This window comes from Polistes dominula, unplaced genomic scaffold, assembly GCF_049000335.1.
Source record: "Polistes dominula isolate Pdom_NZ unplaced genomic scaffold, Pdom_raw_medaka contig_77, whole genome shotgun sequence".
In the NCBI taxonomy this organism is placed as follows: Eukaryota; Metazoa; Arthropoda; class Insecta; order Hymenoptera; family Vespidae; genus Polistes; species Polistes dominula.
In genome coordinates this window covers 3738274-3765504 of record NW_028301152.1, presented here as the reverse complement: position 1 = coordinate 3765504, position 27231 = coordinate 3738274, and the positions used below count along the sequence as shown (strand labels likewise).

Genomic DNA, 27231 nt, shown 5'->3' with positions numbered 1-27231 from the left:
CTGGTATCGTTGTATGTTTTTATCAAGAAACATGTCCTGGAAAAACATGTATTCGGTTATTATCTTTCTTTTTCTTCTTTTCTAGGTCATTCTTTATCGCAGTGTAAGAAATGCAAAGATATCTTTTGATTTTTTCTTCTCTTTATTTGTCCTATGTCCTAACGTAACTAATATATTTATATACATATATATTCATGTATGTATGTATGCAAAAATGTTTTCCGGTACTGTTCGGAATAAATTTGGTCAAGCATAATAGATGACGAGTGTTACTTTCATATTTCTGTATCAAGTGCTTTGACATGGAGTGCAAGTGACATTTGATAATCAAAAAAATCGAATTTGTTTCATGTTCGTAAATTTTTTAAATATTTATATACGTATATGCATAAATATTGTACATTGATATTTTATCAAGTACTATAAAGTCTTTTGGTACAAAGCAAAAAATAACACTTGAAAATTGGAAAAATTCCATTTGTTATAATTCATATTATTTTTTTAAATAAATATATGTATATAGGTATATAAATATTATGCATCTATATTCTCATATGAAGTCTCTATTTTAACACAAAGTAAAGAATAATATTTAAAAACCGGATTAATGAAATTTGTTAAATATCCTGTATTTTGTGTGTGTAATATATATGCATTATATATTTGAGAAGCACATAAATCGTTAAGTATATTTTCTCGACAGAAGAAGTTGAAATTTGTTGACTTTATCATGTGGTATTCTTCTCATCTGTTTCGAAACTTAATCGTACTTCGGTCTATAAGCCAGCTGAGTGTTCAGAAGTGCTAAGTTTGAGTGCATAATAAATTCTTCGCATTACGTTCCTTGCGGTTAACTTCTCACGAATAATCGATCCTATCTTGAAACAGTTTCTGGAAAATTGGGGCTTTTAGAAAAAAGAAGACCTCGTGTCGATTAAAGATATATCAGTACAAGTATTTCTCTTTTAATAAATTGTTATTTTATGTAGAAGTTATTGTTTTTAAATAATTACAGTTTAATTGTTAATATAAAAATGTAATTATTCTTATATTTGATTACACATGAGAAAATATTTCGGATTAATTCATAGAATTGATATATTTATTATCTTACGCATTATAAATTAATTGATTATAATACTTATTTAATAATTTATTTAAAAGTAAATAAAAATTTCATATCAAATGTACTTACTTTGAAAAAATAATGAGCAATATTTTTCGAAAGTATTTCAGGTGAGTAGGATTTAGAAAACGTGGCGAATAGTTAAAGGAGTTGCGGGAGAATAGGAAAATAAGGAGGGTCGAAGTTCTATTATGAGGGTAAAACTCTTAGTCGTTCATGCTTGGTTAAACGCGTTTAAGTTCAACTTAAGTAAATATGCATTGAGTCTTCTTGCGTGTCGCAAGTTATGATCGATCGTGACTGGTATATATCACCCCTCCACCCTCCTACCCCCCTTTCTCGCACCCATCTTAAGTGGTAGATCTTAATTATTCTCGTAAATCTTGTCGTATTCAGCTTCTAAGACATTATTCGTATACACATGACTTCTCTGTAATTACATTTGCAAATGTATTTTCCCAATATTATAATGTTTAATTAAGTTATTTTTCTTTTGTTTTTCTTTTCTTTCTTTCCCCTTTTCAAACTTTTATCTTATTTTTCATCGTATTAAAAGTTTATTATTCTTTACGATTCGGTAAATACGAAAAAAGCATATAGTATATATGTATATATCGGGATGATGCCATTGGTAAAACCATCGATCGTCCAACTTTGAAATTTTCCCATCTTTACGGCTATCTACCTTGTCACCAAGTGCATCCAATTTCTCATATGGCGCATATGTTTTTCTCTTATCGTCGCTTGAGACATATCGTAACTCACAACGAGATTCTCCCTTTGAAATTTATAAAATGCCAACGTTCGATTTATATATTTCTAGATTTTTCATTAGACATTTTACAAAATATGTTCTTTAAATTGTTCGATACTTAAATTACTTATTTAACAATCTGATTTTACAAAGGTTAACTATTTACTCGATTTGTATATTTTTATTAAAGTTTTACATTTCCAGATTTAGAATATCGTGTCGAGGGTAATCGATATAACGGAAATCGAAGATGAGCGTCCCAGACAGATTTGGTAATCTTATCGATTTGATGAATTTTAAGATGTCTCATCTTTCTATTCAGAATGCATGAACGAGACAGCTAAAAGGTCATCTCATTCGGCCATCGCAGTTTTGTGAAGTAGTATTTTCATTTTATGGAAATAGCCCAGTAAAGGCTTTCTTTTTCTTTCCTCTTCTTTTTTTCCTTTTTTTTTCTTTTTCCTCTTTAAGTCTGACCAAAAGTTATTTTTATCGTTTCCAACGTTGTCTCGTGTTGCCAACCGCAATATACGTAGGCTGTTTTTTTTTCCTTACCAATAGTAGCACCAAGTTTCTCCACGTAAAAGCAATTTCCTATGCAATATTCAATGTCGAGCTTTTACTACGCAAGAGGGATAGCTGGTTTTACGTGTTGCGTGTACGACTTTTCATGTCGTCGTCGTCATCGTCTTCGTCAAATAATGGTACTTTCGTGAGAAACTAAATGTCCTATTGTTTGTTTAAATATCTTATTACGTCTTTTCCCGATTTGAGTTCTTTTTTTCTTCTATTATTCATAATATATATATATGTAGAAGTTATTTATTTTCTTAAGCTAAAATGTAATAAGTATTTATCGAAGGTATTTATATTAAGATCAAAAGAAGAAAAATAAATATTAAATAGTCTGACATCTCATTTGTAAAGTATTATCAAAAAGTATGTTTGCGAGGATTATTGAGAGTCTTTTATTTATGATTTTTCAAACGATTCAAGATTATGCCATTGTACGAATGATATGAAAAATTATATCATTTTTTAAAAAGAATGTGCGAGCTAATGCATTTACTATTTACGATATATCGTAAAATATCTCTGTGTATTTCTGCTAATGTCTTATCCACTTCGTTTATTACAGTTTTTCTCGAGGAATAACGATTCCTTCGATGCTATGTAGTAGACTTCTTTCGTTGCCAAATGGCGGTGACTCTTTTGAGAAGTACTCCTTTTAACGAGCGAAGCAAAAATTTCCAACGATATCATCCCGTAAGTGTTAATTCTTTAGAGAAAAAGAAAAGATCTCAGCGTGAGATAGGAATATACGTTTTTGATCTACCTACTCTCAGAAATTAAACTTTATCGATTCTAGTTGTCACAATGTGATTTATCGAGATTAGTTTTTAAAACCTTTATTTGTGTAAATATAAAAATATCGTATTTGTTAAAGGTTCTTTGTAATCTTTCTTTTTTATCTTGATGCTTCGAAGTTATTTGTTAATTAAATTATTTTGTATATTACAGTGGATTTCGAAAATTCATTTTTAGCAGATATTCGAAATAAATATTTTCAAATAATTCAGTTCGTTTTAAAGATATTTTTGATTGATGAAAAAATTCTAATGTAAAGATTGAAAAATATGGAAAGCGTACAAAATTTTTATCATAAATCTTTCCGGAAATTATTCTTTCCGTGTTTTTATAACGTATACAGTTTACTGTACATCGCTTCATTGGGGTCCTATTAATTTTTTATTTATAAATCATACTATACTTTAAGAAATGACTTTTTGAAGTTGTAGCGATCAAAACGACCATTTATCGTTAGAGTGACAAAAGTACGATAACGTGGTTATAACAGTAGTTTATCTCAAAATAATTTAAATTATACATTTTGTCAATATACTGGATGTTTCAAAAGTTGCTTTACTTGCAAAAGAAAAACAAAATAAAACATCAATATATCAATTTATTAATAGAATTAGAATATTTTATTTTTCATGTCATTTTTATTCATAGTTCCACGATGTTGTCAATCCAAATACTTCAAAAAAATCCAAAAAAAAACATTATCGAAAAATTCCAAATAGCGCAATAGCACTTTTTTAATTAGGTGCGAAGATAGCCAATCGAGATTATATCGCTCGCTTTCTTTTGTCTCGAAAAATTCCAATCAGGGAGATAACGATTGCGATATATTTGTATAGTTGAATGGACTATTTCGACTGTTCAAAGTGCACCGTCAGTTGTCCATATAGTTTATTTCGAAATGAAAGAGAGCGTGTTCGCGCAGCGTGGGGGATCCAAACGGTTTAAAAAAATTTTTTCATTTTTCGGTTCAATGAAGTAACTTTCGGGATATTCCGTAAAATATGTATATTTCAAAAAAATATTGTCAATAATTTTTCAAAGAAGATTTCGATTGATTTTTCTTAACTTTGAAATTTGTTTCACTTAAACAATTCTATAGCAAAACTCTTTTTTATTTAAACAATATAGATGTAACTTAACGAACTTGTCATTACCAGGTAACAATAAATATGATCGAGCATCTCAAAAGATCGGTAATTGAAATCGATGAGGTAGAATCGAACTCGGAAACAAACTAATTATAGCGAACGTGTTGATGACGTGGATTCGTCTCTCATTTAGGTATACATTTACTCTTCGCTATTATCACGATTCTCCTTCGTACATAGACGGTACTTAACTGTTACATCCAAACCCGTCAAGTTTAGGAGGTTGTTCGACTTCGAAATGTTAGATTCTGATGTACTCCGGTATCCAAGGGTTGTTGTTGCATCTCTCGTTGTTAGTGAGTGCGGTTGAGCACGAGTACTCACCTACCTTCAGAGTACTTACATGTATACAAAAGTTTCATGTCTGATCTTCGCATGTTCGTAATGTAAGTTCTTGTTCGTTGTTTGAGGCTAACCCATTGAGAGACGGATACTCTTGAAGAGAAGAAGAGGAAATTGGTATGAAGAAGAGTAAAATAAAGGAATATATATATATATAGATAGATTTATTATAATTATTATAATTATATATGTACATCCATGTTTAACAAGAACTAAGAAAAACAATGAATACGTGTATGTATAATACATTACAATAATATTAAATAGGCATATAAATTGTAATAAAACTAAGTTTAGATATAAAATGGATATAAACTAAAATATTTATTATATATAAATATAAATATATGTATTAATTTTTTAAATTTATTTTTTATTTAATTTTATTTTCTTTTATTTACTTTTTACTTTACTTTTTCTCTATTACTTTTTAATAGAGTAATAGAGATAGGTAATAGGAGTACGCAAGTAGATAAATCGAGTGTAGTAAAGAATAAGAGTCAAGGATATGTAGAAGTTTTGACATTGTTGGAAAGGAAGAGATCTTAGATAATCAAGCTAGACGAAAAGATATAAAGAGAAAAAGAGAGAAAGACATAGACTAAAGAAACAGAGAGAACAAGGACGGATCCGCCCTAGAATGGTTTGCTCTTCGAGTTGGCCGCTGCCGCACCCTCTTGACTCTGACATGCGCCATGACCCGTATATAGGTAGCCATAGGTATAACGTTCTACTGTTTCTCCACGTTTTCCACGTGTTCGTAAATAAAAAAAAATGTAAAAGAAGAAACAAAAGAAATGTGGGTATTAGACTGCGGTTATATTCCTTCGCTTTTCTTATCTTCACTCATTCTCTCTCTCTCTCTCTCTCTCTCTCTTTCTTGATCTTTTTTCTTATATTTAAGCTTGGAATCCTTCGTGATCCTCTTCAAATGCAGTGGATATGTCGTATCAGCACGTACGCTGTTGCATTAGTTGTGTATAACTCATCTCTCCCACTTTTTCTTTTTCCTTGGACACGTGCGCTGCGTGCGTACATTCTTTACGTAACAATATGTGTTTAACTTCTACAGGATTTCTTGCGAGGCATATTATACCGTACACGTATTTCAAATGAAGATAACAATATATATATATATATATATATAACGGTAGTTTGAAAAGTTGTTGTTTTTCTCTTTAATTTCTTGTTTTTTTTTTTTGGTTTGTTTTTATTTCTCCTTTTTTCTTTGCTTTTTAATTTTCGATCCTCGTTTCATGGGAATTAATTTCACGGATAAAACATTGATAACATACACTCGTTATATGTTTTCTTTCTCGAGACATTCTTTTTTTCCAATTTGTGCGTAAATATAAAATTGTTTCGTAACTTGGCCATTTTATTACGATATATTTTCGAAGCAGAAATAATTTGTTGAAACTCAGTTAGTCAAAGTTTTATATTTCTTATTTGGATGGATATAAAAAGCAAGAAACGCGATCTTTATGGGATAACGATATCAAAGTTTTTTTCAACGCATATCGATGTTATACATGATTATATTTTGAAAAATGTTGTTTAACGATCAGATAATTTTCTTCTTTTTCATTTGATAAATATTACGAAAATACATAATGGGAAACATTTTCGTCATTCCAGTTCTTGTTTAACAAAAAGATCACTTCTACGTGAGCGCAAATATTTGAATAAATTTCACTGTTTCGATTTCGCGTATATTCATTTTGATGTTTCTCCACACGCATTTTATTCATATAAAGCTATCGAGCCGAGGGTGTGTACAACACATTTCTGTATAGACACACGAATAAACACATTCACGTTACGTGCTTTCTCCGTTAACGCGCAGGATTTATTGTTTTCGCGTTAAGATAGCTACGTCGACTCATCCCTTATGTTAGTCTTTTTATCATTTTTATTATGAAAAAGCTCGTTTCGGTAACATAATAAATTCAGTAAATCTTTTGATTATTTAAAATATGCTTAGACAATTTAAATTATTATTATTATTATTAATGATTTCAAGACGATAATTTTACTGGAAATTCTATAATTAGAAATCTTATATGTTTCTTTATATGTTTCAAATATTTTATTAAATGTACATTTAATTTTAATAGAGATTCATTTGTTTTTGATTACCTTTTTTATTATACACGTATAGTTTATACATTATACATTATACATTAGATGTTTCTAATAAGATTTTTAATTCTTTGACATAGAAAGAAAACGAATTTTAGAATTTCTAAAGAAAATATTTCAATATTGATAGGATTGATTAAAATTTATATATATATATATATATATATATATACTAGGATGTTTCAGCCATGCGTTTCTGTGGGATTGTTATAAAATGTTGATTTAATATAATTTTAAACTATTTAGTAAATTATAACAATACACAATATAATACCGCAATTACAATGGAATACATACAATAATAATACACGAAAAAATATAAAAAACAAAGTTAGTTTGTCATATGTAAATTTGAAAAAAAAAACGTATAATGTGAATATATCGAAATAATTGAAGTGTAATACAATGTCATCTATTGAAAACTTACAGTACCTAAAGATCTAGATAATCTTTAAATAATTAATTTTTAAATTAGAAATAAAAAATAAAAATAATCGCTATAAAAACTATCCTATATCCAAAGTTGAAAAAAATCACACAAAATAAAAAAAATTTCATTAAGATCGGTTCAGTAGTTTCGAAGTTTACTGGAAACCAGCAATGTGACACTGAATTTTTATATATAAAGATTGAGCGGTACAATTGAATAGGATATGATTCTATTTTACATGTAAAACTAAATCGGAAAAAGGAAATAAGATTTTAAGAAAAGTTTAAATCCCAAACTTGGCAGTCGTGGTAATAGAAATATTATTTTTAAACTTTTTTACCCTCAAAACATGGATTGTGGTAACGAAATCAGCTCAAGTGAAGATGAGACATCAAATAACATAATACTGCGATACTTGCCTTGACAAATCAGGAATGGATCTTGACAATTGTTTTATAAAATATACTTTTAATTGGTAGTAACAATACAGAACTTAACATTTAAGAAATCTTCTTCTTCGGGATGTAAAAATATAAAAAAATTTTAAATATTGTAGTTTATATGTTAATTTGTATGTGAAGTTATTTTAAGTTAGCTGTAAGTAATACATTAAATATGGGAGGAAAGAGTTAAAATGTGATAAAATAGTTCGTATTACTTAATTTGGATTATAGTTTTTAAAGTGTTTGTTTTTTAGCGTCTACGTGAACAGACTCTTGTAAGTTCTTGAGGATAGATCGCTCTCGATTTTGTATATCGTAAAGGATTATAGGATAGTATATGTTTATACTATTTATGTGTCTATGTATTAACCTTAAGAGGATAAATGAACGATCCAGGATAAATTGTCCGATGTCAAGCGAACTTCGATCAAATATGAATTTTCATTTCCGTCCTAGAATTGCGAATTTTTCTAATAAACACTACCTTTGCAATTTTTAACATTTCCTTTTACATTTATTGTATCAATAATAAATAATCTTATAATTCAATAAAGATAACAACATAATAAAATTTAGTTTCACTTCAGTTGCGTATGGATCTCGTATTTATTTTTGTATAAAAAGAATGTTATTACATATAATTTGGAAGATTTTAGGCCTATTAATAAATAATTTGTGTGTTTTTAAGTAATGGATATTTATTTTGAAAAATCATTTGAAAATAAAGTTTTTAAGGTAAATATTTTCAGCTCTATTTCCTGCGATTCAACGTCACCAGTTAATGGTAAATGGTTGTATTATTGTTCGTATGTAGGCTTGAAATCGATGAAGGGTTATCATCAAATAACAACATCGGAAGTGTCGAGAAGCGATGTCTTTCTATTATCCTTGAGATGATGCCGCGAGTTGGTGCGCACGATAACATCGATTTTTCTTTCCCTACTCTTTTCTTTTATGAATTCTGCCATTCGTCTCATTCGCCACGATCGAGAGGTGGTCGTTCACGATTAAGGGGCGCGGCCCTTTTTTCCAGAAGGTGATTTTTCTTTAAGGACGCGATTTCTTCTTTATTTTTTTCTTCTAAATTTTTCCAGCTTTAACGCTTAAAATCGTGGTTTATCTTTTGGATTGGAGAGCGTTTCGTACTTTTCTTTTTTTTTCTTTGAGATAACATGATCGATACTTTTTAGATCGACGTTTCGTGACATTTTTACTTTAGATTTCATAACTATGATTATGTATGTAATCTCATACGATACCTATACGTTTGTTTTTCTAAAAAAAACTAAGCGAATACTAATTACCTTCGTTCGTTATTATTTTGTCACCATCTATATAGTCATAGGTATTAATTTCCGTATTTATTTTTCACATCGTCAAATTACAAAATAATCTTTCCTTAGATTTTGGTTCTAATTTTATAAATATAAATGTGTATTTACATTATTATTAGATTATTGTAGAGTTATCGGATAGAAAAAAATCTGTTGACATAGAGACGAACTGGCCAAGATGATCGGATTTTCGGTGCTAACTTAATCTTCTCGGATTACAAAAACCCTCCCAACATTCCCTTTCATATTTCTTGTCTTTATTTCTTTTTTTCTATCTCTCTCTTAAGGAAGAAATGATGGTACTGTCGAAAATGTTGTGAGTATATATATGTGTCTCTCGAGAATATTAACGAGAACGAGCATGAAAAAGAAGATTAAAAGAAAAAGATAGCGTAGAAACGCGAAAAAAGGGCTATCGCGAGTTGTCGGCTCGGTAGACTTTTATTTAATTACACATTTAAAGAATGTAAGAAGTAGCATTGAAACGGCAACGACTAAGCAAGAAAAAAGAAAATAATAAAAGTATAAAAGCTTAACATAGAAGAGAATCGTTGTTCTGTTAGAGCGTAGAAAACTGGAAAATGAGTTGAAAGTAGCTCTGTGAAATTGCGTATCCTCACGTATTTCGTTTCTTTCTTTCGACTTCTTTATTTTTTAAATTTTAAATCTGACTCTTCTAGCTTGTAGTTTTTCCTCTTTTTTTTTTTTTTTTTTTTACAGATTTATGCGTCAATTTTCTCTCATAGATCTCGTGGTCAAAGAAAGAACAAATACTTATTCAGGTTTTACTTTCCATGTACATAGATGGTTTTAATAAGGAAAGAATTATTGATGAAAAATCTTATAATTTCTCTTTTTATTGCGTTCATATTTCTATAAATTCACATTGCTTTTATTCTACTTGATTAATAATCAAATTAACAAAATAATATGTATGGGTACAGAATAAAGAGCATTTAGAATAATCATGTCAAACGATTCGTCAAATTGAATGTAAGAGAGTTTGCGGTCTGTAAGAAAATAAAAAAAAAGCTCTCCCAGGAAAATGTTAGCGAGCTAAAGAAAAAGTCTTTTATGTTGGTTCAAGTTTCCACCTCAGATTATATCCTACGGTCTTGCAAGCTGCGTGTTCTCACTGTTTTAAAGCGTCATGCGTTGTGTTAAAGCAAAATATTACAGAGAACGATAAATACCGACAATGAAAATGGATGTTAAGAGAACGATGAGCACGTAGCGTAAATATATGTATGTATGTGTATGTGAATAAATGCAAAGTAAGAGAATGTAAGTGGACGTATTATTTTTGTTTTATCTTCATATTTAAAATGTGCTTTCGTACATTAAAATCGGTCAAGGATTTTTTCTGAATTTATTCTAGATGTTAATTTATTGTAAAGCCCAGATAAGATGAATATCTTTAATTCGTGTTGATTTTAATAAAAATCAGTATCTTTGACTGTTTTTCGATATTTCTCAAAGCATCTCTTCACCTATGATCTCTATTGTGATTAAATTCTTTTAAATTAAAAATTAAGTTTTTGAATTAAAGTTTTTTAAAGTATTTTAAATTAAAAAAAATTAAGTTTTACAATATTATTCAATAATATTAATTTTTGCGCTGGTATTATTTCCACGAACGAACTCGATTACGCGTTTTGAGATCAAATATACTCGATAATATGACATTTCCTCTTACTCTTTTTTTATTTGCATAAATGTAAACTCGAATTTCGTAATGAAGATTTTCATTGGAGTAGAATTGATGTATTGACAGTTTTTTCGATATTTGAAAAAAATCGATAATTCGAATATTATGTTCAGTTAATTTGATCGACAAGTTTCTACAACGAGTTTGAGAGAAAACATAACTCACAATTGTACCACTCGAAAACTGTCGTTCGTTACACCGGTTTTGTTTATTGACTTCGATCAATTCGACAAAACTTTTCGTTGAGCACGTTCGTAATAAAACAAACATCCTCCTCGTCGTTCCAAAGTGTCTATTCCTTTTTCAGCTGCCTCCTGATATGGAAGAAGTCAGTTCGATGACACAAAAACTTTCAAAGGAAATGATATCACGTGCTAGAAAAATACAATTCGATATCGTTTTTACGATATCTTATAAAAATCTAGATCTCAACGGTATTCTCACGATTCTTGTTTTCTCTACAAATACAGCTACACGTACACGTTTTATAACTTTATAGCTTTCTATAAAAAAAAAAGAAGGAAAAAATTAATAGATAAATAATAACATTTTATTTCCTGGATTCTTACTGCGTAAATTTGTTGGATATATTGGATTCTCTTGGGAACACTTAATGTCGTTAACACTAGATTGCCCGAGATTTCTTGTATAGCTATATTGCCCAAAAACAGTCAAAATGACTGCATTGTGAAAAAATAACTAATGTGTAAACAAATTTGTTTAAAATTAATTTTTAATATTTCTTATATTATTTACAGTTATACAACAAGTTATTAGTAAATATTAACAATATTAATTAATTAATTATTATTAATTCTAAGAAATTGTGTCATTATATACATAATTGTTTTTCTAATTGAAAATAAAAAACAGTCAAAATGACTGCCTTGGGCAATCTAGTGTTAAATTCGTATAGGGTTAGATTATGTATGCTTTAGCATCCGCGGATAATTTTTTCTTGTGATTACTATGTTTAAGGTTGCTAGCAGGTTGGAAAAGGATCGGCATTTTACCGAGAACGAAGCAGTGCAATTCCATTATTCCCTTCGCTTGCGCTCGGCAATTTTCATTCGGAAAGCTTTCAACATTTCCGTGAACAACGCTAGCTTACATCTTTTCCATGTACCTTTCTGTTTCTTTTTCTTCTTTTTTTTTCTTTTTTCAAATTTCATTTTGCAATCCAAGTTACACAGTGAGCATACGACTCATTTGGGATTCATTAAACAAAATTCATTCCACGTTGCGAATCGTCGTACGAAGAAGTTATTCACTATCCTTCTGAGGAAACATTTTTCCTATTAAGAACAAAAGAAAAGAAATTAAGAGAAAACTAAAATGGTCAAAGCACCTGCAGTTGGTATCGATCTCGGCACAATCTACTCTTGCATTGGTGTTTTCTAAAATGGAAAGGTTGAAATCATCGACAATGATCAAGGAAATCGTATTACACGCAGTTATGTTGCATTTACTGATACCGAGCGTCTCATCGGAGATGCCGCTAAGAACCAAGTTGCCATGAATCCCAACAATACCATCTTTGATGCTAAAAGACCGATCGGGCGTCGTTTCGAGGATCCCATTGTCCAAACTGACGTGAAGCACTGGCACTTCACCGTCGTTAATGAAGGCGGCAAACCCAAAATTCAAGTTCAATACAAAAGAGAGACGAAGACTTTCTTCCCAGAAGAAGTAAGTTCCATGGTTCTAGTGAAGATGAACTCGCGGCGACTCGCGAAGACGACTCGCAGCGTCAGGCAACCAAGGACGCTGGTACCATCTCGGGCTTGAATGTATTGCGTATCATCAACGAGCCCACCGCTGCTGCCATTGCTTATGGTTTAGACAAAAAAGCATCGGGCGAGCGTAACGTCCTTATTTTTGATCTTGGCGGTGGCACCTTCAATGTCTCGATTCTAACGATCGAAGATGGCATCTTTGAGGTCAAGTCCACGGCTGGAGACACTCATCTTGGCTGTGAAGATTTTGACAATCGTATGGTCAATTATTTTGTACAAGAGTTTAAATGCAAATACAAGAAAGATCTTACTTCGAATAAGCGTGCATTACGTCGTTTGCGCACAGCTTGCGAAAGGGCGAAGCGTACCCTTTTTTTATTGACCCAAGCAAGTATCGAAATCGACTCCTTGTACGAATGTATTGACTTCTATACTTCCATCACGAGAGCGCGTTTTGAAGAACTCTGTGCAGATCTTTTCTGTATATGTATGGAACATCCTGTACGAAGCATATGTACGTGTGTGTTAACAAATAAAATGACCATGAAAGTACCATTCTTCATACTATTATCATTATTTTTTTTCTTTTTGAAGAATTTATAAACTCGTGATTTCCTAATCAATTTTCCGCATGTTGTTTTCTTGCTGTTGTCGTTTAATACTTCCCTCACTATTACTGCTGTTTTGAATGTGGTTGCTTTTGTGAATCTATAATTCGATTTCAGTACTTATTTGCGAATTCCTATGTTTTCTTCCCATTGATTTCATTTACAAAAAACTTGTTACGAGCCACTTGACCATGATACCCTTCATTTCACAAACAACTACGTATAGTGCTAGCGGATACAGCAATATTTAAACTATTTTTAAAATGTTCGACTATTTTTATAGCACTTATTTTTGAATTCTCTTTTATCATTCTTGTGATAACTCGTCCAACTGATTAATTTTCCGTAGACGTCCTTTTTTTGAGTTATTTTGCAAATTCTTTCTTAATCTATACCTTTCAATTATATTTTGTATAGTAGATCGAGATCTGCTTATAATTCGCGATATTTTTAATAAACATTTCCATTGATTATATAAATTAATAATAATTTGTTTTTCTTCTATCGTTGTTTCAACACGTTTTCGTCCCATTTTTCAACAATAATTTTCGATCTTACCAAATTTTAAACTCTACTGATACCGATAACGGTTACAAACGTACTGACAGTTATAATTAGAAAGCAATCACATTATTTGTTTACATTATGGTTTATATACAAACTCTTTTGTAAATAATTCGAAATAAGAACTGTACAAATATTTATTGCTCGTATGTTTATGCCGATTTTTTCGTTTTCCTTGTCAATTTTTTAATTTATTCAAAAAAATTATTTTTTATTTCATTATATTTATTGTAGAAACTTTCAAGAATATGTACAACATTTTATTTCAAATTAATCAGTGTACGAATACTTTTTCCACCCACTGTATGTATATACGTAAATTTGGTGTTTTATGGCAACAAATGGTGAAGTTTTTTTCTACAATTCCTATGATGAACTAATTATTAATATTATTTAGTATAGAAATTTATTAAAGTATTGCTGATATCAAGAAAGACTTAAAATCTCATTTGTTAAAATAATCGCGAATTTGTAGCATCTATTAGCCATGAGAGTGTACGCCTTGCCATAAAATTTTCATTTCCGAGAAAAATGATGCCCTATACATAAGCCTGTACTTTCTGTTTTTTTTTTCCCTTGGTTTTAGTATCCCTATCGAAAATTCCCAACCCTCCGACCAACCATTTTCAGACCTTTCATAGTCGAAAAGCAGCCACGATAGAAAGGAATTGCTAGGGCGGTTCTTGCGTGTCTCTTTCGCAATTTCCGTTGGTTTCGCTTTGAATATTACCTACCGTTGTCTCTGTTTCTTTCTTTTGTTTTACTTTGTGAACAGGTAAAAAAGAAAAGAATAAAAGACAAAAAGAAAGACAGATTCGAGAGACGCTATGAAATTATTGATTTTTGTTGGTGTTGTTTTCTATTGTTCGTTCATTTAACTATATTACATGTTCGATGGAAAATAATAATAATTAAAAAGTTTTATCTTTTATAAATTATAGCACATAGAATTTCGTATGTACAAATACATATGTGTATATACACGTGTAAAGTCTGTTGGAAATAATCAATCTAATGGGAATTTAAAAAATAAAAAATTGAGAAAATCTCTAACCGTATGTAACTTGTTGTAATTTCTGTTTGATACAATGGAAAAAAAGTTGTTATCCGAGATACATTCATGAAAACTTTCCTCTCATTTTGCTGTTGCCGTCCTTGTCGTCGTCATCGTTGTCGTCGTCGTTGTCGTCGTCGTGGAAACGGCTTGTGCCAATACGCCAGCATCGACGATTCATACGTCATTTATGAAAGAGTAGGTATATAGACACGTGACATCGAGTAGTGAAAAATAATGAAAGAACTTGGATATGAGAAACGTCATAGAAGCAACCTGCGAATAACGAGCATCTTATTTTCTATTTTCTCTTTGAATTTTTTACATCGTATATTGCATAAGCGCAATTTCTCGATTATATCGAGAAAAATTAGTAAATGATGCTTTAAGCTTTAACGGAATTTTCCTTATTCGGATTTAAAACTTTTCAGATTAGGCATGTAGATAAACGGATTAAATCGTACTTTCGATATGATCCGTTTGTCTTTCTTCTAAGGGCTTAAGACAATTATGAAATAGTTTTGATTTTCAGTTTTGAAGAGAATAATAAGACTCGAAGAAATTTTACAAATTGAACCGAACAGTAACTGATACACAATCTAAAAACTCCAATTATAAAACCAATATGGAATCCATATAATATCAATTTTATGAAATTGAAATCGAAAATGTTATATCTGTAACAGTATCATTTTTTCAATATTTGTTAACTGTTTCAATCAAAACTGATATGACGCAAGTATCTTTTAAAATCGTACACTGTTACTGCTATAGTGTGTTCAGAATGAAGAAAATTTAAAAATAAATTGTTATATTTTATTACATATTTAAAATGAAAATAATATCAAAATCAATCGAATACGCATTAAAGTAAGAATATTATTGTACATTGAATAAAGTACATTTGTATAAACATTAAAGAACTCGTAACATAAGTTAATTATAAAATTATTTTAATTCGATATTTGATGACAGGTAGACTTCAAGTTTGAAGTTTTCTAGTGCCGTTATTAAGATCTGACGTTCGTTTATTTCTTCGGTTATCAAAATATATTAAAACGCTATTAATTTGTATTCCGACGAATGAAAAACATCGAAATTCTTTTCTTCGTACAAATAAGCTTTAAAACATTACTTTTCACTTGTTTAAATACGATATTATTTACATAATGTAATAGTCAACAACCTAGCCACGTTGGAATATTAGTTCCCAGTACGATTCACTAAAGCAATGTGAGCATGGTTGGTAATAACACGTGGATAGAATCAACTCGTGTTAAGAAAAACAAATAGAAACAACAACAATCCCCCGTGTGCTGTTGACTCCGAAGAGGCGAAAAAAGACATCCGACCTCTTTGGTATAGTATTGAATAAGTTATGGGAAGATAATCACTAGAGAAGTACTCTCAAATCCATAAAAAATTAAAACGAGAGTATTATAGCAAGACGAATATATACGAGGGTTATAATTAATGTTTAAAACAATTATATATATATATAGTACGTTTCTTTAAACATTACATATATATTAATATATTGAGAATATTTAAACAATTTTAATATGATACTTTATTAGATGAAATCTTTGAATTCTAAATCTTCGCTAAGCAGGGGCAGGAACGTTAAAACAAATGTATTTTAGTTTAAACAATTCTAAATATTAGTAGAATGTATTAGAGTTATTAGATATACCTTAGATGATTCTCTTCGAAATCGAAAAGTAAACTAACACGTTGTGTCTTCTATGAAAGTCAGTAAAAAATTCTTGTATTTATGATTGTTTATATAACTTTTAGAAGAATAAGTTCTATTTTAATCTAATATAATCAAATTTAATCTATTATAATCTAATATTATTTACGTTATACATATGTAGCCTTTTAAAAGTCTTTTAAAATGGAGGTTTTTGGAGATGAAGGTGCGTTGAATTTATTCTTTTGTGTTTTTACACTCCAATATGCATTTCCTTCGATTAATTAACAATCATCTAAGGTACATCTAATACTCTAATGTATACTGCTAATATTTAGAATTGTTTAATCTAAAATACATTTATTTTTTAACGATCCTGGTTAGTTATTACCTTGAGTTAAAAATTTTCATTTAATAAAATATTAAATTGATTAATATTCAAAGAATATTAATAGATCTGCAGTTTTATTTTAATTAATATTAATCCTTCAATATTAACGGTAGTCTTTGAGACTGTAGTAATTCAGTTATGTGTGTACATATTAAAAAGTTAACATTAACTTTAAGCTATTTTTTACAATATATCTAATAATCTAGTAAAGTGTGATACAATTTGAAACATTGATAAATACAAAATTCTACATCCCATTTTTTGTATTCGTAATGCATCTCATTTTTTTCTCTTGTTTTCTACACACTATACATTGGTTCTGGGTATTTTTCCAATTTTTATTATTTATAATATTTAATCAAATATTCTAAACATCTAAGTCCAGCAAATAACAAATATTGAGAAAATTATACGAGTATTGTGTTTGTTGTACATTTTTGTACGAGATCAAAGAAGCAGGTGCAAAGATAAATTCGATACGTGTGATACCTTGGTGTATAAAGAAGGAAATAGAGAGGAGAAGATTTTATCAGACACTGTATATATGTATATGTATGTTCTTTGAGGTTGTTCGTGGCTTATCTTAACTTACTTACAGTATTTCAATATCAAATTTATTTATCATAAAAAGGTTTTAAATGTACGATCTACTCGCCTCTTCTTTCATAATTCTTTTTCGTTCAGGTAAAATCATATTTCGTGTCAGGAGCATAGTCAACTTTCTTCTTCGTAGTTACTGGATTTTAGTTAGAACGTTCTCTTTGACATGAAATTTCTCATAGGAAATTTCAACTCGGATATTTGAGTACCTCTATTTTCCAGAAACGTCTAACAATTTCAGTTTTCTTAGAATTTATTTCATAGAAAGATTCATTTATTTGAATTAATAATAAATACTTAAAATCAAAATAGAAATTATTTATATTTACAAGTTTCTATTCGATATTTTCTTTTTTCTTTTTTACTCAATGTTAAATTGCTATCCGATTAATTATTTTAACAAAGCTATTCGTGTTTCCATTTTACATTTTTGCAATACAATAGAACTATTATTTAATAATTAACATCATGAAATGCATTATTCGTTTTAGCCTTTCTTTTATCCAGTATTGTGAGATTTCAATTTCTAACACACAGTTAACTACCTGTTATAATATACTATATATATTATTTTCTTTTTTACTTGGATAAGACTTCCAAGCAGGGAATTAATCTTTATTACTTTATATTGCATAATCTATTATTTTTCTGCTTCTTCCAATCTGATTTTCGCTTTGAAAAGGATAAAATTAAATTGGCGTACCTATGGGAATAGGTCGAACGAAATGATATATGTTAGGTAACTACACGTGTTTCTACACGTCAGTGAAAAATGTATTACTTCTTCGATAGATTTCAAGATTCGAGAGAGTAAATATATATATATATATATATATATATATAAAAGGAAAATCGAAAGATACAGACTGGGAAATAGTACATGTCGGTCAAAGGAAAGCTATGCTCTCGTTTGTCATGTTTCGCACTTATGAAGTTATCGAAAAATTTGTTCTTTAATATAATATTTTTAGAAGAATTTCAATGTTTTGAAGTACACATTTTATAATGGATGATTTTAGGATTTTTAAAAGGAATACATTTTCTCGAAATAAATGTATAATAATTTTTTTATATTTTAAGGGATAAAGAATAATGAAGAATGCAGCAAGTATGAGAAAAGAAATCCACTGATCACCCTTAATTCAAATAAATGGAGAAAAACAAGGATTTATTGTCCTCTTAAGCCAATATTTTTCACCCAGTTTTCGTTCTTGTTCGATGGGAAAGAGATGTATCATTCAAGAAAGAAACCGATTTACCGAAGGAGAGAGAGAGGGGTGGGAGGTTATAAGCAAAATACAAATATCGATTACGTTCTTGCTTTTCTTTCATCGTACATTTATGCATATGAAGTTGAAAAAAAGAAGACAAGTAGCTTATTGTCTTCAGAAAAGAGAATTGCTTTTTTCTATATCTTTTTCGTCGAATTCGAACTTATCGAACTCTCGTTGTTCTCGATTTAATCGATAGAACGTTCCTAGCATACAACAACATATTTTGCGAATATCTTCGATAATCAAAAATAGTGGACTAAAAAAGACTCGTTCGTATGGAATATTATCGAAATTTTTACGATCAACTTAAGTTTCCCATTGATTCGTTATTGAAGAGTTTTAAAAAGAGGGTAATTATTTTAATAAGTTAAAACGACGTAATCGTTTCCCGACGATGAAAATGTTAATGAGCATATATCGACGTTTTCATTTTAATTTGAAATAATTCTTACAATGGAATATAAAATTGAGAGAACGAAAAAAAAAAGAAATAACAAAGGGATATTTCCATTAGAAAGAAAAAACCTTTCAACCATTACGTAACTTAGTTGATAGAGTATTATATAAAATGAGTTTAGTTAAGTTGTTTTTATTTTTCTTGAATCTTAGAATAAATTGTATATCGGTAGGCGTGTATATATACTATATAGGTACATTCAATCCCTTTTCTAATATTATTTATTTAATCAATTTTATTTGCGATCTAGTATTTATTAATGAAACGACAGGATTCGTACTATCATTCCAATGATAATAATTTTTGCATGATTATAATTTATAACAAATAAAAATAATATTTTAATATATTCGAATTTAAATACAGTTCGAAATACGAATACTTACATAATATATATGCTCATATTTTTTTTATAAATATAGATCAAAGCTTCGTATTTTTTTCTCTTGAAAAAAATATGTTATCGTCTCTTTCAAAATCTACTCTTTCGAGCTAGTAACGATATATACTCTTAGAAAAGAATAAAGCGAGAGAGAAAGAAAATAAAAAGAAAAGAAAAGTGAGAAACGATCTCTCCAGAGAGATCCACCTTTTTATTCTTTATCATTCCTCGAGGCACGTGGCTACGTCGAATCTGATAAATAAAAAGAACGAGAAGGTACAGAATGGTAGTTGGAGAAAAATTTCATTCTGTCTCGAACAACCGTCGTCGTCGTCGTCGTCGTCGTCGTCGTCGTCGTCATCGTCGTCGCCGCCGTCGTCACCGTCGTTTTTTTTGTCCTTCAAGTCCAACACGAAGAACCTTCTTCTCTTGTTTCTTTTTCAATATTATCATTGAGCTTCGTGCCGCGATAATTCCATAAGTGACAAGGAAAATGACAGATCCATTTTTTTTTTTATATCTAGATACTTGTCCCTTCATTCATGTGGTTTATTCATTTCATGCAATTTTTATTTATCTTTTTCGTTTTTACGGAAGAAAATCACAAAAATATAGTGTCAGCCAATACGATTAAATAAAAAATTCAATACTCTGTAGAAATAAGCCGATATATTAAATTAAAAATATTATAAAAATATAAATATTTTTACGAATAACGTATTCATGAAAATTCTGAAAAATCAAATTGAATGTTATTTGATGTTAATGTGTGTTTGTGTATAACTAAGTATCTATGGTAATCCAAAAAGGGTCATAACCTTTTCTTTTCACAAAATAATCTCTCTTTAGAGATTAAAATTGTTTATATAAAAAAAAAAAAACCTTTTCTTTTTTTTTTATTTTAATACGTATTATCTTTCGCTTTTTCGCTAAAATTAATGTATAAAATAAATCTTCTGACTGTGTAAAATGAAAATTTCTGTATGAAAAATCCGGTTTTTAAATGCAGAGATTATTTTTTAGATATACAAATAATTCGCGCGTAAAAAGTAGCATGTAAATCGTTGGGACAGTTGTGTTTATACATTCACAAAGAAGAATTGTTCTTTTTTTTTTCTTTTTAAGATAAGCAATACTACGTATCAGAATAGTTGTCCGGATGAAGATCGTGAATTCAATGACGTCGTTTATTCAGTATAGAGGGATTCGTCATGCCTGGAACGCTTCAACGAAGTAACCGTATTTGTCAGAAATCTCGTCGAGATAGGGGAAAATAGGCTGAAAACGGTGCTCGTAAATCTTCTTTCGAACATCAAATCGTGATTCTTTAACGAATTAGTTACTTTGTTCTCTATTAACTGGTATATAGGTGGTTCGAAAAATGATCGCAATTTTCGAGAAGCTTAGGTCATATCGTTCAAGCTTAAACTCCTCTTTTTTAAGGACCATCCATTTTTTCTCTCTTTCTTTCTCTACTTTTAAGGTGAAAAAATAACACTATTTTCTCATTTTCGATAACAAGACATTTAATTTTTATTTTTTTTATTTTTGTTTTCATTCTGTATAGTATGCATATACATATATATATATATAGGATTGATTCATAAATAAATTTTTGTTGAAACGAAGGAATTTATTACAATATAACATCAGTAATTTATAAGTCGATTAGCTGATTTATTTATGGTCGATAAGAAGTTAAAGTTGACTCACCGTGATCGTAGTGTTTATATTTGCAAAAGTTCGAACGACCTAGCATTTAGATAGTTATTGCATGATTAACTATTTGCCCAGGGCATTTCATGATCGAGGTAAAAGCGATATAAATTTTACTCGTTTCATTTTAACATATTTTTTGATCGAAGTTAGGTCGGTCGATGAATTATTTGTGAACGATCATTAATAGACGAATCTATACTTGAATATATAAAAAGGTAAACTTTAAAGATTTTTTCGCGTGAGACATCAGACTATATGCAAGTACAAATGCAAATATACATTTACATAAGTATAGCAAGTTATAGATTCGTATTGTATAATAATTATAGTCGAGATTTCTTAGTTCACTCAATTTCTTTGCTTAGTAGAATACGATTAGATTAATAGCCGATAATATTACACGTCGAAAAGAAAAATGAAAGAAGAAGAATAATATAAGTCGTATCTTATGCAACGATAATAATAAGTAGCATGACGTTGTAGTAAGAATAAAAAAAAAAATAAGAAAAGAAATAGAAAAAAGAATTAAGATAGAAATCAGCCTAGTACGAACGTCATTTTCCCTTTCTTTTCTTTGCGTCCCGTTGTTAAAGGTATTACCTATATACTTTACTTTTTTCTTCTTCTACTTCTTTCATCCACTAATGAGTGTTGCTAGCGTTGTTATTATCGTTATCGTCTGTAGTATCGTCGAGAAAATGATTATCGTACGGACAGAACAATTACTGCACTAGGTACCGCTCGTTTTCGTTAATTTTTTTTTTTTTGATTTTTATTTTGGGTTTTATCCTTTAATCTTTTCTTCTTGTCTTTCCCTGTTTTTTTTGTAGTTTTTTTTTTTAAAAAGGTATTTACCTAGACGCGTGAAAGGTTATTTCGAAGTAACGGCTCTTTTTTTTATTTAACGATAGTCTACCTTTTATCATAAATCTCTTCTCATTCTCAACGATGATTTTTTAGGACGAAAAGAATAAAGGAAGAATAACAAAACTTGTGTAACCTTATCGCTTTTCCCAGATGTAAAATAAAAACTATAAAAGGAGAGCAAGGTTATTCGACACGATACGCGCTCTTTTTGATAAATGTCCACTTTCTTTATATACGTGTTGTATGTGTCCTACCTACAATTCACGTAAATGTAATGCGAATGAAATAATATATTTAGAAACAAAAGAAAATTTATCAAGGTTTATATTTCATACGCACGTTGTTGTGTGTAGTATTGTATTATTAGATTATAGGAAAAATATAAATATAGTACGGTATTTTCCAAGTGCATTGGAACACATATCATATAGATTATGTTTTTATTACAACAAAACATCTTTTCTTTGTCCTTATGGTAAAAGGGTTTTATTCGAAATTGAATAGAATTTATAATAAATACAAAGAGTAATGAGAAAACAAGAACGATAAATTATTTAAATAATAGTGCATTTGTTTTTCATAATTATTATAATTTATTCTCCTGATCTTTTACAAAATTACATTCTCATTTTTTTCGATCGTAAGAGCATTGCGAGCAACAAGTAGCACGGTAGTGGAAGACGTAGATATGTATATGGGTAACTTCACCGTAATCGAATTCGTTGTCGTTTTAAACAAATAGTATATTGTGATATAAATTAAAAAATTATTATAATATTTGCGAAGAGGTTTCGTAAATTTTTCCTTTTAACATTTAAATCTTTTCATTTTCACTTATATTTTTCGATAGAAAGTCTTATTTCCCATTCCATCGTCGTTTCTTATTTGCCTTCTTTACGAACAATCAAATTATTTACGTGACTAGAAAAGATATCGGAAGGCCATAAAAAGATTTTATGATAAAAATCGTATAATCTGAAGCTTTTATTTAATAGATTTTACTAATTTTTCTCAAACATACAATATACATTTTTTATATCTGTACCTAATTCCTTTAATACATCATTAAAAAAATTTTACATCAGTAAAATAACTTTTAATACATCAGTAAAAAAAATATTCTAGAATTTATTAGTATACTTTTTACTGTAGATTTTACAATTATTAGAAAGTATATTTATTTAGTTAGTCATTCAATTGTCATAAGAGTAATTTGAAAAAAGTCAATCAAAATAAAATACCAGTCACCAATGATTCCCATGATATTCAATATGAATGACATCGAGTAAAGATGTAATATTGATCAGAAAAATTCCGTGGTTTCATTTCTATTTTGTAAATTCGGATAAATTCTTTTCAAAATTTGAATTTGTTGTTTGTCACAACTTCAAAAACTGTCGATCAAATTGTTTGAACTGACATGAAAGTTACAGGACACATATGGCAGCTTGCTAAGAGCAGTATCCATTGGACAATAACGATATTGTTAGAGAATTTATTTTTTGTGTTGTAGTTCTCGCTGTCAAGTTTCCGCAATCGAGAAGGATGAAACAAAATTGAATGATGTGAAGAGAATGAATCGAAAAAATTACGAGATGTTTCTATACGGATGTCGTAGTTTCATTGTCTTTTACTTTTCATCATGAATGATCGATAGCCCTTCTTTCGAATATCTTTGCTAATGTAATCTTTTCTTTTTATTCTTTATAATGAAAAATTGAAGAGCTTGCCATCTTCGAAATGATATCTGCCATGAATGACATTATTTCGATTCTATCTATTCAAATCTATTGTATTAAATAATTAACAAATGAATGAAATAATATTGACGACTTCTTCGTCTGAATAAAACAATTAGACAGAAAATATTATATTCTTGGATTTTAGTTTCAAATGTAGTTCATTAGTATGATAAATAAATCTGATTGGTTTAATGTCTCAATATACGGTGAGTGCTTTAAATATTTGTCTAAAGTGAACATACGATTTTAACAAAATCTAAACCCAATGATATTATTATCATTTTATTTATTTTTTATTGATACTTTTTACAGCAATTAATTTATCGCGTTCTATTATTTTTCATATCACACAATAAATATATTTTAGCAAATTATTCAGGTTTCAAGTAATTTTCCGTGTGTTTTGACGTTGAAATGCTTCGTTTTTCGAAATATCGATCCAATTCTCTATGGATTTTTAATAACCATAAAATATCAAAATAATTTCTATCGTTTTTTTTATAGATTTCATCTTTTCATATTTTTGTTTTATTTTTCAAGCAAATAGGTACGAACATTAGGTCGTGACTAGGAAATGCGCAAGGGTTGCAAAACTTTTATCTTTACTTTGTTGTGGGAGCAGCGTTCGTAGATAAGGTATTCTTTCCAACGATGCCACACTAAACTTTGCAAAGTTATTGTTTTTCCTTTGAATATGTCTCATATTAGCCTTTAAATTATTTTACAATACCTAATCTACATATGATCGGTGGCGATTAATTTCATATATGGAAATACAGAAACATTGATTTAATTTTTTCGATGTATAAACACATTGCAGCTGTGTTTAGTTACACAGGATAAAGTAAATTGATATAATAATTTTCTAAACAATACAATCACAAATAATAATAACATAACCACAATTGAAACACTGTTGCGTCACATGGTTTCGCATAAAATAGATGCATTACGAATTCATGTTTAAATAATAATATTTGAACAGAATTGCACATAATGATATTATATACAACACGTCATTACCATAGAATCGAGAATATTCTATATAAATGATTGACGAGATTTAACTGATTGATTGTTATTTCAGAAATAAAAGAGAGAGAGAGAGAGGTATTGGAATCATAGAATTTCGCAATTCGATTGGTAATTATTACGAACTGAAAATAGTCTTCCAAATACGATTTTTCCTTAGCGGGAGACTAGTATTAGTGTTTCTGAGGGAAGAAAAGATGAACGGCACCCTCCTAATCGCTTGACCAGAATTTCAGGGTTGGTTTCGTTGTCGACGTTGGGGATGCTTGGTAAACCCTCTGGCTATTTATATATATGGGTTTCCATATATATATATATATTGTATAAAATGAGAGTAAAAGGGAGAAAGAAAGAGAGAGATGGAAACAAAGACAGAGAAATATGTATATATACATAGTTGCCATATATACGGATAGAGAGACATTACATATATATCTCTAGATATATATCGTCTGAAATCTTGTTTCCCCGTTTATTCTCCTACCAATGTAGCTGCTTTGCTCGCAGCATTTCCCTTCTATGATCTTCGGCGTAACGATAATTCGCAGAGCTACATGGAATTAGGTAGTATGTACACGTATATACTTACACACTTGCTATTTAGTTTGAGTACTCATTCTTGCTTTACTCTCATTTGTAATCCCGTGGGCTTGTACACGATTTTCTGTGAAACAATCTTGATTGTCTAGATTCGGTTAAATAAAAGGATTTAATTCGTCGGACGTTTATGATTACTGAGAAGCTTATATTTGGTTGTGAAAACTCACAGATACAAAAATTTGAAATCTTTCGTGAACGACCAGATCAAATATATTGAAGCACGATTAGTGGACTTCAACAGTAATTCGTTGAAATTCATGAGAACGCGTGATCATTTCTAGAGGAAGCGACTTTGAGAGTGATTAGTAATCGAGGAATACCTGGATGTAGGATTTAGTATGACTGTATATACAAGTTAATTATTCAATCGATCTCGATGAAAGCATGTAGAAGAGGTTCTATATCATAAGCCGTTTATTAATGATAGTGATTTGAAGATTATTATTTATCTTTTTCTCTTTCTTTCATCTTTTTTTTGTTCGTTTATTTTTTGGTATATTTCTTCTTTATTTTTCAATCACGTGCATAATAATTTAAATCATTTTTCGGATTTTAAATTAATTGGTTAGAATTATGCAAAAGAAAATTTAACAGAGTAAAACTACGTTCAAGAAAATGAAGTAACCTTTGCTTAAAATCGTCGAACGATTATAAATTCATGAAAGATAATTAATACTGTGACCAGTATTCTTTTTCATAGATTTAATATTTAATTATTTCGCAAAGAGAGAAAAGGGAAAGAAGAGATTTGAAAAACACAGCTTGACTAACGTGAAATATATAAAAAAAAAGTAAAATACATTACGAGGTTAAAACGGTTTAGAAAATTAATTAGAACGATGAAAATACAAAATGTTAAAACATTGTGAGATAAAATAGGGTAATGATGATTTTAGTATTATATAATTATTCATTCAATAATATAACCACATTGGATTCACGAATATGGTACTAATTAATCTTTGAATTGTCGTCGCCGAGCTCATCTACCATTGAAATTTCCGTCGCGGTCAATTTACGAACCACCTGATCGGCAAGTGGGATCGAGTTTTCGCGAGAGTAAGGGTTTTAGATCGACGAGATAAATGTTAAATAAACGACATCGTTCCGTTACATATTCAGTTTGTTCGTTGATCCGATTATTATATTCCGGATTATAAAATATATAGATTTATATCAATAATATCTACATATATTGGGGGTACCGATCGATTTTTCGAACGAATCAGTGACTAAGTAACAATAAAATATAGTACGATAATAAATACAATGGTATACGCAGAATTACAATTTTATTTCTATACAAAGTTTAGAGAGGAATAAAGCGATCGGAATGTATAATAATACAAAAGCTATTAAATTTTAAACATTATATATTTTTATTAATATTAAAATTTACATAAGTATAAGAATATATTTAAACAAGAAAAATCATGATAGAGAATATTATGCTAGAATGTAATATTTTCTTTTTTATATATTAAAACATATATGTTACTGTGAAAGACCGAAATTGGATAATGTCATGATTTACATGATGAATGTCAACGTATACCAAATACATCGGTCAAAGACCGAATATTTGGGTATATTCTTATACATTCGAACCATCACCTGTGTGTATCAGCAAGAACAGATATGCTTTGTTAAAGGCCGAAACGAGAAGCCGGTGTCGATAGAAAGGCGACGGTCTGTCGCCAAATCCTTTGTTCTGTCG

The 27231-nt window shown here is 29.4% G+C and overlaps 2 protein-coding genes across 2 annotated transcripts in view; both read left to right on the top strand.

The window, feature by feature from the left end:
- Window positions 1–27231, top strand: part of LOC107064206 (somatostatin receptor type 2) — a 77204-nt gene that overhangs the window by 1958 nt on the left and 48015 nt on the right. The gene's annotated exons all lie outside the window — the stretch shown is intronic.
- On the top strand, window positions 12131–15348 carry LOC107064207 (heat shock 70 kDa protein cognate 4-like). Its single transcript, XM_089178211.1, has 4 exons — window positions 12131–12148; window positions 12206–12388; window positions 12457–13045; window positions 15290–15348. Exons 1-4 carry the CDS (start codon window positions 12131–12133, stop codon window positions 15346–15348), a joined length of 849 nt encoding a protein of 282 aa, XP_089034337.1.